We start from the raw sequence: 16,760 nt of genomic DNA, 5'->3' as shown, positions 1-16,760 counted from the left end.
TGTGGATCTAGAGAGTCTTTTACTTTAGGTTGTACTTATACGAAGTAGAAAAATCGAAAGGCAACAAGGTGGGACGCGTTTGAGCGGAACATCGTCCGCTTGGTCTGTGCTTCGGAGATTCTGATGATGAGTGAATGTCAAGACTTCGTTCAATGCCGACAATTTTCTAATAACTTTACGGACAAGGTTCGGCACCAACAATAACATGTCGCTGTCGGACCAGGAGAAATGAACAGCCTCGGGCCTTCAATTTCACGGATAGCGTGTCTGGATACACGACGCTTGTTGCAGACCTGCTCCAAAGTCGATTGTCTCGCCGCAAGGATAGCACAACAATATGCGCGGCCATACTCGATATTTAGTTATCGATGTGCTTGGAGGGACAGGCAAACATCAGTATCGGGTGGATTAAGACCAATACTTCGAATACCGAACACAACTTCCCAAATTCGAATTGGGGCTAGAACATTCGCATCGCAGCGGATAATCCGAGACTTCACAGACTTGCCTGAAGATTACGAATCCGAAGATGGCCTCACATTTAGAGAACAACCCATATCACAAAATGAAGTTCTCGGGATATTCGGGAAGGGCGTCGATGCCAAGACGGCAAATCAAATTCTTAGAGTATTACATGGCCTGCGAGTGTCAGGAACATTAGAGGACCCAAACTCAGCTCGACTCAAAGCACCGTTCGAGGGTTTACTGATCAAGAGAGGGCTAAGCTGGCTAAGGAAAAATGTACCTGTGGACGAGGTGATGAATGCTGGTTTGAGAGCTGAGCAGGAATTGGAGGCACTGAACTTGGAGACGGTACAGGACAGTATTAAAATTGGGCTTTGGCGTCCCAATTCTCGGGAAATTGGCGAGGGGGAATCACCATATGGGAAAAGTAGTTTTGACAAAATCAGAGAAGATGAAGCGAAACGTTTGGATGAGATGGAGAAGGAATCGGAGGAGAAACGGAAGAGCCAGGCGGATGAAATTCGAGAGAATACCGGCACCTTGCAAATAGGTTCAGCTTCAAACGTCGAACTTCAAAGACCTGGGCAAAACCCAAGGCTAAAATATTATATGGAACGATCCCACATCCTCCCTGACACTCCTCCAGAAATGAGTATCTTCCAACGACTATTCCCCTCAGGACTGGTCGTCCTAGGCACATTGATAGGCGCCTACGTCTTCACCCAAGTCTACACACCACCCGCACCCTCCGCACGCCTCTTTCCAGACGTACCCCCCTCAGCCGCAACGGTAGCCGGCATCATCCTCATGAATATCGGCGTCTTCGCCCTCTGGCGCTTTCCCCCCGCGTTCCGATTCCTAAACATGCACTTCATCCTCGTTCCCGGCTATCCCTTCGCATCTAGCATGCTTGGCAATGTCTTCTCGCACATGGCTTTCTCGCATCTAGCTTTTAACATGGGAGTACTTTGGTTCGTAGGCACCCGTCTGCACGACGAGATTGGTCGCGCCAATTTCCTCGCTATCTATATGGCCAGCGGTGTCATATCCAGTTACGTCTCCTTTGCGTCCTTCGTTTTACGCAATAATTTTGTGACCTCTAGTCTCGGCGCATCGGGGGCTGTGTGCGGTATCATTGCTTGCTATTTATCTATCAATTCCGGAGAGAAAGTCAAGCTCTTCGGTATCTTTCCGCCGGATAATTGGCCATCTTTGAGCGCATTGGGCATGCTGGTTTTTCTGGTGGGGGTGGAACTGTTCCCTCTTTTAAGCAAGAGTGCGATGCTGGGATTGGTGGATCATACGGCACATTTGGGGGGTTATGCGGCTGGGATTGGGAGTGCACAGTTGCTGATGTATAGGTTAAGAAGGAGGAGGGAGATGGAGAGGAAGAGGAGGAAGGAGATGGGGATTGTGGATAGGATTAGAGAGGGGAAGGTGTAGGATAGTATATTTGGTGTAGCGTATGTAATGGACTCACTTCTCTGTACTATCAAATATCAAAGCTGTAAATATGCCCAACCTTTTGAGCGTGGGGCTTTGAACGTCCAGACTTAGGTAATGTAAATATTTACATGCAGTGTAATTTGACCACAAGGGTTTAGAGCATGAGAGGTAGAGTCTTGGAGTACAGGTAAAGGACTGGCATGTGCTCGAGGAGTCGCAGTTGCTTTAAAAGCCCCGCACTAACTGAACGACACTGATGTCCAGATTGTAAGACACTGGCACTGCCGAGAAGATACTGTAATATCCTCTTGAACCCCTCTATCATGATGTAGCAGCAAAGTGGTTTAATGTGTATATATTCAAAGATGTGGGTAAGCACGGAGATGTAGATATGTTCTGCGATTTCTGCATTTCAAGTAGCACTCGTGAGTGAATCACCCCAAGTACTTGCCCAGGGTGTAATGAATGTGAGAGACTTTTGGTGTGAATAGTAGAATCAGGTACATATAACTCGAAGGTTCAAAAAGAAATATGATTTCAACGAAAACTTTGGCTGCATTCCATTTATCCTTATTCTGCCTCACACTGCCCACATTCGTTACATATCATTTATATTTCTACTCCCCCTCTCCGCCAGAAACAAAGTCCCCATTACAGGACGACTCCAAATACTTGTCCCGGATACAGAAAGCATAGTCGCGGAGCGGGCTCGTAAAACACAAGACTACAATGCATTCATCAAGAAGCCAAGACTCAGACCCGACCATCCAACAAGGAAAGCTGTAGAGGCTGTGCTAAATAAACTATCAAAGGCAGATACTTGGAGGAGCGGCTGGTTGGAGACGGGGATTAATTGAAGCTGGAATTGAGACCGGAGTTCGGAGGTGATGCTTGGACTGGATATCCTTCGGTGACTTAACAGCAGTTTGCTTCGTTAGGGGAATGCTGACACTGTGGGAGATGAAGGAAAGGATAGTTGCTATGAGACTTGTATTGCCAGAAGACGAAGCACTTTACAGGGAAAGTTCTTGGTCGAACTCGGTCACAAATTTGGAATGGTTGACAGTGGGAGGAAATGCAAAAAGGGGGTATGGGGGTGCAATAGACAGTAATATTATTTAGTGGAATCGTCTGGGCAATGAAATAGCTTTATCCTTGGAAGAAAATCCGACTAGGACGCGTCTGCCCAAGTTGCTTGTTTTTGACATTCTTGATGTTTTGATGGTCGATTCGCCCTGCTCCTACCAGGGCAAGATCAAACACTTGTGAGCTGGGAAGTTGAGAGAGAAAGATAGAAAGAAAGGCAATAAGCTGAATGGTTTCATCTCTCGGGTCCCAGATTGAAACAGTCTTCCTTTAGCCACTTTGCTCCACATTTCGCCTGCAGCTAAGAGCGATCAAGGGACTTCCAATCAAAACATCCTGGTTAGAAGCTCCTTATCCCTGTTAGAGGTGTATTTGACAAGCATCAGCATCGTCCCATTCAAGCCTGGTCACTGGTCAGCCTTGGCTGACAACAAGACTACAGATCATCGTTTTGTTTGGCTGCTCCTGCCAATACTAATATGAAGCCCATCGCGATTTCGTAACTTTTTCATAAATGCTCCGAACCGAGCTCTACTGCCAAACTAGCTACTTTTGATTGTTTGTAGTTCCCTCATTGCTTTTGGGAGGAGCTTCGCAAAACATACGTACTGTCAACATATTCTCTTGCGCCTCAGAATCGCCCATCCCAACTGACATTCCTAGCAATCAGTGGAACTGTCAATTGCCTTTCTTAATAAACCCCGAAACGTTGTACACGCAATCGACCATCGAAACGAACTCGGTTACCCCAAGTTCAATGGCTTCGCACTATCGAGACAACATCCTCCACGGACGCGACCACCCAGACGATCATGCCTCAGACACTCGCTGGCGCCATCAAGAATCCGACGCTTTTCATCGACATGCTGGAAAAGCGGCAGTGGGCCCGCGGGAGGCTGATTCGCGGCATGGCAGTAAAGATCTCGCAAACTTCTTCAACTCAACGAGAATTGACCCTCCTGGATCTGCGGGTTCAAGAACTGGAAAACACCAACCTATTATGGTAGCTGGAAATGAACATAATGGAACTTCGACGGGCAAGAGTATGGCTACGCAACATGATGGGACACACGGTGGAGACAATACCGCTGGTAGTGAGAACACTTTGGAAGTAAAGTGCGGACCGCTTCTCAATTACAGGCGCATGGAGAACGAAACCTGGTTTGGAAGTGTTTTGATTGTAACAAGAGGGGGTGGATCTGGTGAAAGCCTAACAACCCCTGAGTTGACACTGAAAATTAATGGCAGTGGGCACCCTGCTGAGGCTTCTTCGACCGCAGGACAGTCTTTAGGGGCCAGTATAACTGGAGCTGGAAAAGAGAATTACGGGGTTGTTAATGGAATTGATTATGGTAGTTTCCAAGACCCGACATCTTCTACACAAACCACGAGCAATGGTACCAATGGAAATACTGCTGCCACAGAAATTGGGAAAGGCTCCTGGGAAGTCAAGATTCCCGGTACCAGGCTATACTCCGACCCTGCCAATACATTCTGGCGGTTCAACCTCGAGGTTCCTATGCAGCAGGCCGAAATTCAATGCGAATATGCTATTTCTGGAGCAGAATTCACACATGCCAAAAGAGGAGCCAAGCAACGCTTCTACGTACCGGCAATTACGGAATCCATGCGAATCATGTTCCATTCTTGTAATGGGTTTAGTGTTGGAACTGATGAGGCTGCATGGAGCGGTCCTTGCCTGGTAAGGATAACTGGCTCTTTGATTTTACTCTACCCCCTTCTATCATGTACTCCAACTACTCCTTACACACTTCCTAAAACGGGAACTTGCTCTTCCTCTGCTCTCAAAACACTCTTAAGGAGGAAATAACTAAATACCCCGTGATCTAGTGGAACGACGTGATTCGAGTCCACGAGAAAACCCCTTTCCATGTCATGTAAGTTATTTGGATTTCTGACTATCGAGTCCTTTTGACTAATAATATTGTAGGCTAGGAGGTGGAGACCAGATCTATAGTAGGTATCTCCAGAGAAGCGACTTCCAGGCAGGGCTCTAGTGGCACCAAAATCAAGATCCTTGGTAGCTATGGGTTTCTTGAAGATGTAATGCTAACATAATCTTAGATGATGGAATACGTGTTAATGGGCCACTGAGAGCTTGGACAGACATTGCTAATCCTAAGAAAAGAAGAGAGTTCCCGTTCCCGGAATCCTTGAGAAGGGATTGTGATGACTATTATGTGAACAACTATATTCGCTGGTGAGTCTATACCATAAACCCAGCATCGTAGTAGAAACTGGCTGACTTTGAGCTAGGTATGGGACGGAACCTTTCGCTAGCGCCAATGGGCAAATAGCTCAACTCAATATATGGGACGATCACGATGTTCGTATCTTTCTATGTCGATAAATGCTCTAGCTAACTTGATGCATTTAGATTATTGATGGATTTGGCTCATATATCGATGAATTTATGAGATGTGCAGTTTTCAAAGGCATTGGCGGCGTGGCAAACAAATACTATCTTCTATTTCAGCATCACCTTGCACCACCGGCCTCGAGTTTCATTACAGGTAGGCTGTCGAGCGATATACCAACTCACAGTCCTGAACCTTCAGAAGATGCTCCCCAAACAACCACGGCAGATGACGCCCGTCCCAACCCACAACAACTCGAGAATACATTTGTGCTGAATGAAGCTATCGATTCCAGCTACATCATTGGTCATAGACCTGGCGTAAGTATTTCACCTGGTATGTCGATCAAAGCTTCTAACATTGTCTAGCCATATGTGACAGAGCATTCACGCAGTATTTACGCTAGGCTCGGCGCACGGATTGCGTTTTTCGGTCTCGATGCTCGAACAGAGGTAAAAGGTCCCGTGTAGTAATAAAAACTCTCACTAACAATATCAGCGAACGCGGCACCAAGTTAACTACCCGGAAACATATGAGATTATTGCCAAGAGACTTCGGGACGAACTTGCTGCGGCAAAGGCTTCGTCCTCTCCCATCCAGCACCTAGTTGTTCTTCTAGGGATTCCAATTGCTTATCCTGTAGGTACATATCTTAGAATCAACCTTGCTTTTACTAATATATATAGCGTTTAACTTGGCTGGAAAACATCTTCTCCAGTCCGGTGATTGCACCAATTAAGTTCCTGAATAAGAGATTTGGATTCGGTTCGTTCTTTCAATGCTACCTTGTTGCAAATGCTGATATGTGTAGGCGGGGGCTTCTTTAATCATTTTGACGGCAGCGTTGATCTTTTAGACGATCTTGATGATCATTACACAGCACGTACGCACAAGAAGGAGCGACTGATGCTGGTACATAAACTGCAAGAGCTGGCTTCTGAATTTTCCGTGCGAGTCACCATTCTTGGTGGCGATGTACACTTGGCTGCTGTTGGTCGCTTTTACTCGAATCCACAACTCAATGTCCCAATCGACCAGGATCATCGCTATATGGTTAACATCATATCATCTGCCATAGTTAATAAACCTCCTCCACAAGCTGTTGCCAACCTCCTCGCCAAGAGAAACAAGCTACACCATTTGGATCTCAACACAGATGAGACCTTGATGAGATTCTTCGATAAGGACCCCGGCACCGTAACCAAGACTTCGAACTCGAACAAAGTGACAATGCCAAGTCGAAATTGGGCCATGCTCACGGAAAACCACCACGGCACTCAGATCCCAAATGGACATACGACAAATGGATACGCAAACGAGGGCGCTGAAACCGCAAACCCATCTGTTGAGACGATACCAAAAGCTAAAGATGGACATTCGTGGCTACACAAGGGCGAGGTAGATGCGGGAACTACACACAGAGCAGCGAATAGTGAAAGACATGGCAGAGATAATGATGGCAGTCTTGATGTCTGTATCAGAGTTGAGATGGATCAGCATGATCCAGAGGGCAAGACACAGCCTTATGGGATGACAATCCCTATGCTGGCGTATGCAGGTGCTGCAGACCAAACTTTGAGGAAGCGTGATCGCTTACCTGGGTCGTCGCATGGACGGGCTTCGATTGCTTCGCGAGGTGCTTCACGTGGGGCTTCACGTGGAGAGGCTTGATATAATAAGTATGACTTTGTTTGATTATAAGGAGTAGTCATTGGCAGTAGTATATATCCATTAATTCAGCATATCCAAGAGACAAGTTAGAGAAGGCGTGATGTGAATATGAATATGTGACGTATCTTTCAAGGCTTCTGAAAGCAGCGAGTTGCTCGAGATGAGAACTCTACATACAGAAGACATATTTATCCTGCGACTTGGAATTTCTAGACCTTTATTCCAGGTTGAACACTAGATATAAAAAGGAGAGAAAGAGAGAGAGAAAGGAGACAAAAAGGAGAGAGCATCACATGCTCAGCCAAGCCACCCAGCCAGCCCAGCCTTACGGGTTCCTGCCCGCACCCGGACCTTAGCCGACTAGACCAGATTGGGCCAGAAGCGACAGTTCTTCTTCGACGCGACAACTTCATCATAAAAGCGGCATCACAGACGGGGTTTCCATTGCGAATGTTCCGCGGCGCCCAGATCTCACGATGGAGCCCGAATCCGTCCTTCACCAGCAGCTACCCTCTGCATACAGAACCCTACAACCCCAAGCCGCTCAGGCGATACAGCACGGCCACGGTCATGGTCACGGTCATAACCATGGCCAGCCACACCTCGCGCATCATGGCATGGGCTCCCAACCCGGCCTTGACCTGACTGGTCTCGACGATAACGACCCTGTGTTCCACCAGGACCTCCGTCTGCAAGACCCGAACGGCCATGCTTTCCAAACCCCGAATCCCTTCGAACGCAGCAATATTGGTGGTCATCGGCCTATGCCTATTCAGAACAACGGGAGCCCTCATACCCCGCAGCAGCAGCACAGCAATGGCGGCCAGTTTGGCATCTTGACTACAAACCCCATCCAGCACAACTCGATTGGCCGGCTACAACAAGAGGAGGATCTCTTTGGTTCTCCAGATGGTGCGGATCAGAAGAGCAATGGCCATCTGAGTACCAAGATCGTTGTTGACCCTCCCAATCTTGCGGAGTGGCGCCAGAAGCTGTTCAACGTCGATGAGATGATCACTTTGAGCGAAGAAGAGTATGTAACTCTGCACTGAAACTTCTACATCTACTGACATGGCTGATATCCATAGATTTGAAACCTACTTCCCTCACGTTGATAATGTATATTCACATCGTTCGACTCAGCGATATAAGCGGAAGCCTTTTGTTTCTCATTACTGGGACTGCCGGTTGAAAGGGCGACCTCCGGGAACGCCAAAATCAGATGATCCCAATAAAAAGAAGCGTAAGCGTACCGCGCGAGAGCGCGATCTCTGCGATGTCAAAATAAAGATCACGGAATACTTCCCAGGTGCTATGCTACGTTCGGGTTTCGAGCCAGATGGGGGACCTGTCCAACTGCCCGATCCTTCTCAGGGAAACAACTTTTTTGCGCCCGGACAGCCAGGTGCACAGCCAATGCAGCAACAGCAGCAATTTGGAATGTCGATGGTCAATTCAGTTATCCCTCCAAATCATCCCGGCGCTGCAGGTCAACGGTACTACACAATACAGCGTGTTAATGGGAATGGTGGTAATGGCAAAGGCGATGGTATTCCAGGTCCACATAAGCATGCCTTGAGTGAGAGTGACCGTGTCAAAAAGAATAGTGTACAAAGACACGTCTTAAAGCAGGATAAAGAAGACAAGAAAACCCAAGTAAGTCACGGACATTTTAAACTTCTGATGTCATTTCTCATGCGAGACTGGGGTATGTAAAGTTTGGAAAACCTGAGTACCTTAGTCTCCAGGCCTGGGTCGTCTATAAAAGCTACCTACCTGCGTTGGCATTGATAATTGACGTGCAGCCCATTCGTAAATATGGCTGACAATCAGGCACAACAGAAAACTTATCATAAGAAAGCAAGTGGCAATGCCCTGGTGACGGTTAGGAAACGTTCTAAAGACCATGAACTGAAACTGTTTGGTAGCTGTTTTTGGTAAGTCAAAGCTTCTTTGGGAGACATTCGTATCGTGACGTCAGACTTAGCCATCACACACAACTGACAACTCCTACTTTAGTCCTTTCGTTCAACGCGTCTGGGTCGCCTTGGAGGCGAAAGGACTGCAGTACCAATACGTTGAAGTTGACCCATACAAAAAGCCCCAAGCTCTGTTGGATGTCAATCCTCGAGGTTTAGTTCCCGGAATTCGCCATGGTGATTGGGGTTGCGGAGAGAGCACAGTCTTGATGGAATATGTATGTCCTCAACTTTACAACTTTGGATATCCACTAATAAGCAATAGTTGGAAGATCTCGGTGCAGGCCAACCACTTCTTCCACAAGGTAATCCACAGCTCCGGGCAACTTGCCGACTTTGGACTGATCATGTGAGTATCCTCGTGCTTTTTTTATAGGTCATGCTAATGCAGAGTAGATCAATCGACAAATTGTCCCAGCCTTCTACCAACTGCTCCAGGCCCAAGAATTCCAAAAGCAAGCTGAGCACACTAAGAAGCTGCAAGACAAGATCCAGGAGATCGTCGAAGTCTGTGATCAGCACGGCCCTTACTTCCTTGGTCCGCATCTGTCTTTTGTTGATATTCAGTTTGCGCCATGGATGATTCGGCTATCCAGGGTCATGAAGCATTACCGAGGCTGGCCTGACCCAACTCCTGGAAGTAGGTGGGGACGTTGGATGGATGCTGTTGAAAATGATGAGCACGTCAAGAATACGACGAGTTTAGATGACCTTTACATTGAGAGCTATGAGCGATATGCGCAGAACCGTCCAAACACGTAAGTACTATCGAAACATTCAGTATTGTTCTCCGACAAATGAGTTTATTGCCTCAGGGAGTCTTGAGGAGCCAGAAGAAAATCATGAACTCCAAATATTCCATTATTCTTGATTAAGCATTACTGACATGAAAAATATATAGTTCTCAGCTTGCAGATGCCGTGAATTCGGGCTACAGTTTGCCATGAATGCTGCCAGTTGTAAGCGTGTGACGGCGTGTGACGATAGGTCGATTTCGGATGGGGAGTATGGCTACGGTGGAGCATAGGAGTATATTATGGCTAGGCCATATGGCAAACATCAACCATGATTTATTTACGTATCAATGATTGATTTTTAATTCGGGGGCCTCTTTAGTTCGTAGAGCGGGATGCGATGCCATGGCAATTTCACGGATTTGTAAGAGTGCTTTGAGGAATCGACATAGTGGCTTGGCTGTTTTCCAATCCACCAATACAAATGACATTTACTTGGAGTCTGTTATCGTTCTGACTGTGTCATTTCGATTCGTCGCGCTATTTTTTGCTCTGCTTTTCAATATCAATTATTATCTAGATTTCTCAAATCGCATAGGGCATTCTTTCTCCCTTATCTCCTAGGTATGAAAAAGCTGTTTCTTGCACAGCTCCTAGCTGCTGGAACTGGGTTACTACTGGGAAGTCTTTGGAGATTCTGGCGCAGTTTCGTTTTGAGGTTTCTGCCTGTTAATTACTAGGTCGTCGACCAATATTGCGAAAATTATGTCTTGTATTATAATTCATTTCAAGCAATATCTATCCGCTTAATCTAAACATATCGCTTATTCTATATCATCTCTCATCTTAGTTAAAAAGCTCCGCATCAACAGCACAATACCTCGCCATCTCAAACTGCTCATCAGTCTGACAAACCAACGTCCTATGACTGGCCCCCTGCGCCCCAATATCCTGCACTACCCCCTCAATCTTCCTCCCATTCAGCTCCCCATCAACAGCAAACCCCAAACAAGCACAGTCTTCCACAACCCTTTTCCTCAACAAATCGCTCCTCTCACCAATCCCGCCTGCAAATACGAGCGCATCGACTTTACCATGTAAAGATACGTAATAACTGCCTATGTAGTGGCAGATTCGGTCAACCATAATGTCGAAAGCGAGTTTCATCTCGGGCTTGGGGGACGAGGCGATGATGCCGAAATTCGTGGTGCCGGTGAGTGATTTCCAGCCGGATTCTTTGTTGAGGATTTCTTCGGCGCGGGAGATGTGAAGTGATTGTGTAGAAGAGGGGGATAGTTTCCCTACATCTGAGGCGTAGTGAAAGACCAAACTATCAAACATCATCAGTCTTGCACTTACACAATTCTCCTATTCATGAGTTTGAGAGGAGACTTACCTAGGATCAACACTCCCACTCCTCGTCGCACCAGGTAAACCAGCCAAAGGCGTGAGCCCCATACTCGTATCCCAACTCTTGCCTCCCTTGACGGCACACGCGCTTGCGCCACTCCCAAGATGCAACACAATCAAACTCGTATCCTTCACCTCCTTGCCTAGGAACTCGGCCACGCTACGCGTCACAAAGCTATAACTGATACCATGGAAGCCGTATTTCCGCAGGCCATTCTTCCGCGCAGTCTCCAAGTCTATCGGATACGTGCGGATGTGTTCGGGCAAAGTCTGGTGGAACTGGCTGTCGAAGACGGCGACGTTGCGCGTGGCGGGCATGTCGTGGATGCAGAAGGAGATGATTTCCAGTGCCGAAGCATTGTGTAGTGGTGCCAGGTCGGTCAGGAGTTCGAGGTGGTGGTAGGTATCCTTGTTGATAATCTTGGGAGAGTCGTAATCGCCGCCGTGGACAACGCGGTGGCAGGCGATGCTTATATCTTCTTTTTTTGTGATAGCGTCAAAGTCCTTGTCGTTGATGAGCTCGTCGAGCATGTATGTGAAGGCGTCGTTTTGGGAATGGATTTTGGCATCGTCAATGCTCTTGTCTTTGTAGATGATTTGGCCGTTGCGCCTGTATTTCAATTGCGCGGGAGGGGAGGTTAGACCGTCGATCTGCGTCTCTGCGAGTTCTTTGGGGGGTTCGCCCTGGGTGGCTGAGTAGACGGATATTTTGACAGAGGAGGAGCCTGCGTTGATGGAGAGTATTATTTTGGACATTTTGAGATATTTCGGAATGAAGATATTATGATTGATTGCGACGAGAGCAGAGGAAGAAGAGAAAATGGGAAGGGGGTATTAAATTGTCCTATTGTACCTGAACCCACGATGTTTACCCCTCCATCTCCTGATTTCTAGAAGTGAGGGGCATGACGTGACATTGACATTCTCGAGCTCGAGCTACCGTTATCATAAGCGATAAGCTAGTCCTATTGAGGGATCACTCCAGGTGGTTGCAGGGATAATTACAGGGATGTCATCTCACACCACGAGTATTCCATGTGAAGATAATTTATGGACGGACATGCCACCAGTGCCACTCCACTTCAAGAAACCCTGGTCAAGCAGAGAAGGCTGAAGATGAGACTAAAATTGTCAGCAAGGCTGATGGTCAGCCTTGAGAGTATTAAGGGATGACGTTGTTCATATTCCCCACACATGTCTGGATCCCTACTTGTATATCAACCACCGACTCGATGTGTGGGTATTCACGCAAAAACAATTGTGCGCTCCCAGCTCTGACGTTGTGCTACCAGGTCCACAGCAAGCTCAAAGGAAAGCAATATAAAAGTGCTTCACCTCTCTCATACCTACCTACCTACACACTATAATCCACCTAATCTATTTTCATGTCTGTGGAAGAAGAATAGATCTTCTTCCCCCTCCCTAACATTACTCAAGACATTCGACCTCGGACAACCGCAAACATGCCTGGAGAAGTAATCGACAGACCCAACCCACAAGCTATCGCTTCACATATTCCAGATGAGGTGCTCAGCTTGTCCGTCAAGCTGCAGAAGATGAGGCTCTCCGATGAAGATATCCGGGGATTGGAAGAGTTCCGTAGAGCGAGCAATTATATTGCGGCTGGTAAGTTCGAAGAGTTCTGTTCAAGGTCAATTACTGATTCATCTAGCTATGATTTTCTTAAGTGACAACGCCTTTCTTGAAAGAGACCTCACTCACGACGACATCAAGCCCAGGTAAGCTCAAACTGCCAGATATTTCTGCAGCCAGATCTAACACGAGCTATAGATTGCTAGGACATTGGGGAACCTGCCCAGGTCTCACCCTTGTCTACGCTCACCTCAACTATCTCACCCGCAAGAACGACCTCGATCTAATTTACGTCGTTGGTCCTGGCCATGGAGCCCCGGCAATCCTCGCCTCTCTCTGGCTCGAAGGCAGTTTGGCACGATTTTACCCCCAATACTCAAACACCAAACAAGGTCTCCACAACCTAATCACAGGTTTCAGCACACCCCACGGCTTCCCCAGTCACATCAATGCCGAGACCCCCGGAGCCATCCACGAAGGTGGCGAGCTGGGTTATGCTCTCTCTGTTGCATTCGGTGCTGTGATGGATAAACCAGACTTGGTTGTGGCGTGCATTGTTGGTGACGGTGAGGCAGAAAGTGGTCCTACTGCTACAGCTTGGCATGCGGCGAAGTATATTGACCCTGCTGAATCTGGTGCCGTTATTCCTATCGTTCATGTAAATGGTTTTAAGATCTCTGAACGTACCATCTATGGATGCATGGATGATAAGGAAATGGTCACGTTGTTTACTGGTTATGGTTATCAATGCAGATTTGTTGAGGATCTTGAGGATATCGTAAGTTCACAATTCACCGCAAGGAAGTTGTCACTAATTATGTAGGACCGTGATCTCGCTACCAGCATGCAATGGGCTCTTGATGAAATCAGGAAGATCCAAAAAGCAGCTCGGTCTGGCAAGCCCATTATGAAGCCAAGAGTAAGGAATTTCTACCCCTTTTCTTAAGCGAAGACTGACAGAAATCATAGTGGCCGGTCCTTATCATGAGAACTCCCAAAGGGTGGAGCGGACCAAAAATAGTAGACGGCGAATTCGTCGAAGGGTCTTTCCACGCTCACCAAGTTCCTCTCATGGCAGTCAAATCCGACAAGGAGCAACTTGCAGACCTGCAAAAGTGGCTCTTAAGCTACGGCCCAGCAAAGCTCTTCACAGAAGCAGGAGCGCCCATTGACTCAATCAAAAGCATTATCCCAGTAGAAGACCACAAGAGGCTCGGCCAACGGGCTGAAACCTACAAGTGCTACGAACCCCTTAATGTCCCCGACTGGAAGAAATTCGGAGTTGAAAAGGGCACCGAACAATCCTGCATGAAAGCCATTGGCGACCTAATTGACCAAGCTTTGATCAACAACCCGAAATCCCTCCGCCTCTTCTCGCCCGACGAGTTGGTGAGTAACAAGCTCGATGCAATCTTCAACCACACGGGCCGCGACTTTCAATGGGATGAATTCAGCAATGCTCGCGGTGGCAGAGTGATCGAGATCCTGTCCGAGCATACTTGCCAAGGTTTCCTCCAAGGCTACACTCTTACAGGTCGAACTGGAATTTTCCCCAGTTACGAGTCTTTCCTAGGAATAGTCCACACCATGATGGTACAATACAGTAAATTCAATAAAATGGCGCGCGAGACAACCTGGCGCACCGACATCTCCTCCATAAACTACATCGAGACCAGCACCTGGACTCGCCAAGAACACAATGGCTTCTCGCACCAGAACCCAAGCTTCATCGGCGCGGTGCTGAATCTTAAGCCAGATGCCGCGAGAGTATACCTCCCGCCTGACGCAAATACCTTCCTCTCGACCATCTCGCACTGCCTGCGCTCCAAAAACTACGTCAACCTAATGGTCGGCTCCAAGCAACCCCAACCCGCCTTCCTGTCCGTCGAGGAAGCAGACGCACACTGTCGGGCCGGGGCCTCCATCTGGAAATTCTGCTCGACAGATTCCGGTCTTCGGCCTGATGTCGTGCTCGTGGGTATTGGCTCGGAGCTTATGTTTGAGGTTGTGGTGGCGGCGGCGATTTTGAGAAGGAAGGCTCCCGGGTTGAGGGTTCGGGTGGTGAATGTGACTGATTTGATGATTCTCGAGGCCGAGAGTGGACACCCGCACAGTTTATCCAATCAGGAATTCAGTGCGATGTTTACAGCTGATAGGCCTGTTCACTTCAACTATCACGGCTATAGCAACGAGATCAAGGGGTTGCTGTTTGGACGGGAGAATATGGACAGGATGAGTATTGCTTGTTATAAGGAGGAAGGTAGCACGACGACGCCGTTTGATATGATGCTGCGTAACGACGTGAGCAGGTATAATGTCATGGAGGCGGCTATTAAGGGCGCAGCGAAACACAATGAGGATATCAAGCTGGAGATGAGTTCTATGCTAGGGGAGATTAGACACCAGATTATTAAGGTGCGGGAGTATGTCATGGCGACGGGGAAGGATCCCGATAGCACTTTTGATATTCCTAGGTTTGAGGGCACGGTGTTTGGGAAGGAGAAGAAGAGTGAGGGAGAGGGGAGTAAGGAGGATGGGTTTTTTGTTAATTAATTAAGCTCGGGTTCTCATTGCGTATTTGGAAGGGGTTAGACAGGAAGGGCTTTTTACTGCATTAGACAGTCAAATGATAATCAGATTTCGCGCAGCGCAGGTCTTAAGTTCACCGTCTAAATGCAGAGCGGGGAAAGCAAGGTTTTTCTTTTGTGAATCTTTAGAACGAATGGCATCCGCGCTTAAGAGAATAAGAATGCGAAGAATTATTAGCTGTGATTGTTGATAGAGGACGCGGTGTAACTCTGACCGTGCTATAGAAAGATTAGATCTACTGTAGGTGCTTTATAGTTATCTCACATACAGTACAGTACTGTAGCTGATCCTAGATGAGTACCGTAAGGTAGATGAGACCTCCCCGATAAGATTTGATTAAGCTTTTCCTATAGATAGTATACGGAAGGGTACTTACTGTAGCATACCTAAGGGTCCGGGGATGTCTTACTAGCAAGCCGGAGAGGCCTATCCTACCCAAGCGAGTACTCGGTAGTCACTTTCACTGCACTGCCAACTATTACGACATGATTATCTTTAAAATTCGAATTCTTTAGTGACAGTTAACACTTTACTTTACTCGGTATATATAAAGTTCTTCAACTCGAGAGACGTCCCTCGTATCTCTCTGCCAATGACTACATCTGGATTACTGTAGGGAATTCCAACTTTGGAGTCCCGAGCCCAAGCTTCTAGCGCCGTGTGTGCCGACTAAGCGGGACGGGAAGGATTAGATGAGATGGGACACCAAAAACCTCGATCTGGGAGAGAAAGGTGACATCATGAATATAGAAGTACGAATACCAGGTCGGGTTTTGCGAGCTTTATGCTTGTACAAGTAATTCCAGGTAAATACTGTATTCAATGTGTACGAGGGGGGGGGGGAAATAGGGGAATGGGTGAAGAGGTGGAGAGAGGGGAGAGATAAAATGTTGGGAATAAAATGTTGGGAATAAAGCATCGTTACTGTAGAAGAAGGTGGCGATGAGATACTTCCTTTCTAGAAGGATGAGTACCTCATCGTGAAATTCATGAGTTGGGCCAGAGCTTGGACCCCTATTCCTCCTCCAAACCAGGAACGCTGCTCTGCACAGTCGATCCCTTCCTTGTGGGCACTTAGACTTCAGGGTCCTGCATGTTACTTGGGCGTTGTCACATCCCGGTCTACGGAGGTTCTCTCCGCTGGTCCTACCGTATTTCACCCCCAGCATCTCATTACTTCCGTACAGTACTGTGCTGTACAGTGGTACCTTCGTACAAGTATCATCCCATCATCCCATCATCCCACCATCCCACCATCCCCTTCCATCCCCCAAGATCGTCGTTCGTCGCCAGCAGCAGAAAGTCTAGATCGATAGGGCCCAGACTAGACAAGAAAAAGATCCCCTTCTCCACCACCCTTCCCTTCCATCACCCTGGGGTCTTTTTATAGGACTCCCTCCTTGTACTAC

General features: G+C 47.5%; 5 protein-coding genes across 5 annotated transcripts; 4 read left to right on the top strand and 1 right to left on the bottom strand.

Moving 5' to 3' along the window:
- Nucleotides 1-228: 228 nt before the first annotated feature.
- PCP1 (Rhomboid protein, mitochondrial) lies at nucleotides 229-1,908 on the top strand (the record flags this gene model as incomplete). Its single annotated transcript, XM_031153801.1, has 1 exon — nucleotides 229-1,908. The coding sequence occupies one exon, from the start codon at nucleotides 229-231 to the stop codon at nucleotides 1,906-1,908; it is 1,680 nt and encodes a 559-aa protein (XP_031001039.1).
- A 1,846-nt stretch (nucleotides 1,909-3,754) lies between these two features.
- On the top strand, nucleotides 3,755-7,046 carry YGR266W_0 (Uncharacterized protein; the record flags this gene model as incomplete). The annotated part of the gene is made up of 10 exons (XM_031153800.1): nucleotides 3,755-4,699; nucleotides 4,849-4,895; nucleotides 4,949-4,974; nucleotides 5,083-5,218; nucleotides 5,275-5,344; nucleotides 5,396-5,695; nucleotides 5,744-5,827; nucleotides 5,874-6,014; nucleotides 6,062-6,140; nucleotides 6,187-7,046. The coding sequence occupies 10 exons, from the start codon at nucleotides 3,755-3,757 to the stop codon at nucleotides 7,044-7,046; spliced, it is 2,688 nt and encodes an 895-aa protein (XP_031001038.1).
- A 476-nt stretch (nucleotides 7,047-7,522) lies between these two features.
- GSTU7 (Glutathione S-transferase) lies at nucleotides 7,523-9,972 on the top strand (the record flags this gene model as incomplete). The annotated part of the gene is made up of 7 exons (XM_031153799.1): nucleotides 7,523-8,079; nucleotides 8,135-8,702; nucleotides 8,889-8,983; nucleotides 9,066-9,243; nucleotides 9,291-9,374; nucleotides 9,422-9,783; nucleotides 9,927-9,972. 7 exons carry the CDS (start codon nucleotides 7,523-7,525, stop codon nucleotides 9,970-9,972), a joined length of 1,890 nt encoding a protein of 629 aa, XP_031001037.1.
- A 633-nt stretch (nucleotides 9,973-10,605) lies between these two features.
- Nucleotides 10,606-11,925, bottom strand: B12J7.040 (putative acetate kinase; the record flags this gene model as incomplete). The annotated part of the gene is made up of 2 exons (XM_031153798.1): nucleotides 10,606-11,089; nucleotides 11,156-11,925. 2 exons carry the CDS (start codon nucleotides 11,923-11,925, stop codon nucleotides 10,606-10,608), a joined length of 1,254 nt encoding a protein of 417 aa, XP_031001036.1.
- Nucleotides 11,926-12,632: 707 nt separating this feature from the next.
- Nucleotides 12,633-15,315, top strand: LHYA1_G008880 (putative phosphoketolase; the record flags this gene model as incomplete). The annotated part of the gene is made up of 5 exons (XM_031153797.1): nucleotides 12,633-12,795; nucleotides 12,842-12,908; nucleotides 12,961-13,540; nucleotides 13,586-13,681; nucleotides 13,732-15,315. The coding sequence occupies 5 exons, from the start codon at nucleotides 12,633-12,635 to the stop codon at nucleotides 15,313-15,315; spliced, it is 2,490 nt and encodes an 829-aa protein (XP_031001035.1).
- Between the last annotated feature and the right edge of the window lie 1,445 nt (nucleotides 15,316-16,760).

Source organism: Lachnellula hyalina (genome assembly GCF_007821495.1).
Source record: "Lachnellula hyalina strain CBS 185.66 chromosome Unknown contig00303, whole genome shotgun sequence".
Lineage (NCBI taxonomy): Eukaryota > Fungi > Ascomycota > Leotiomycetes > Helotiales > Lachnaceae > Lachnellula > Lachnellula hyalina.
The sequence above is the reverse complement of the archived record's forward strand: the minus strand, read 5'-3'. Positions and strand labels throughout refer to the sequence as shown.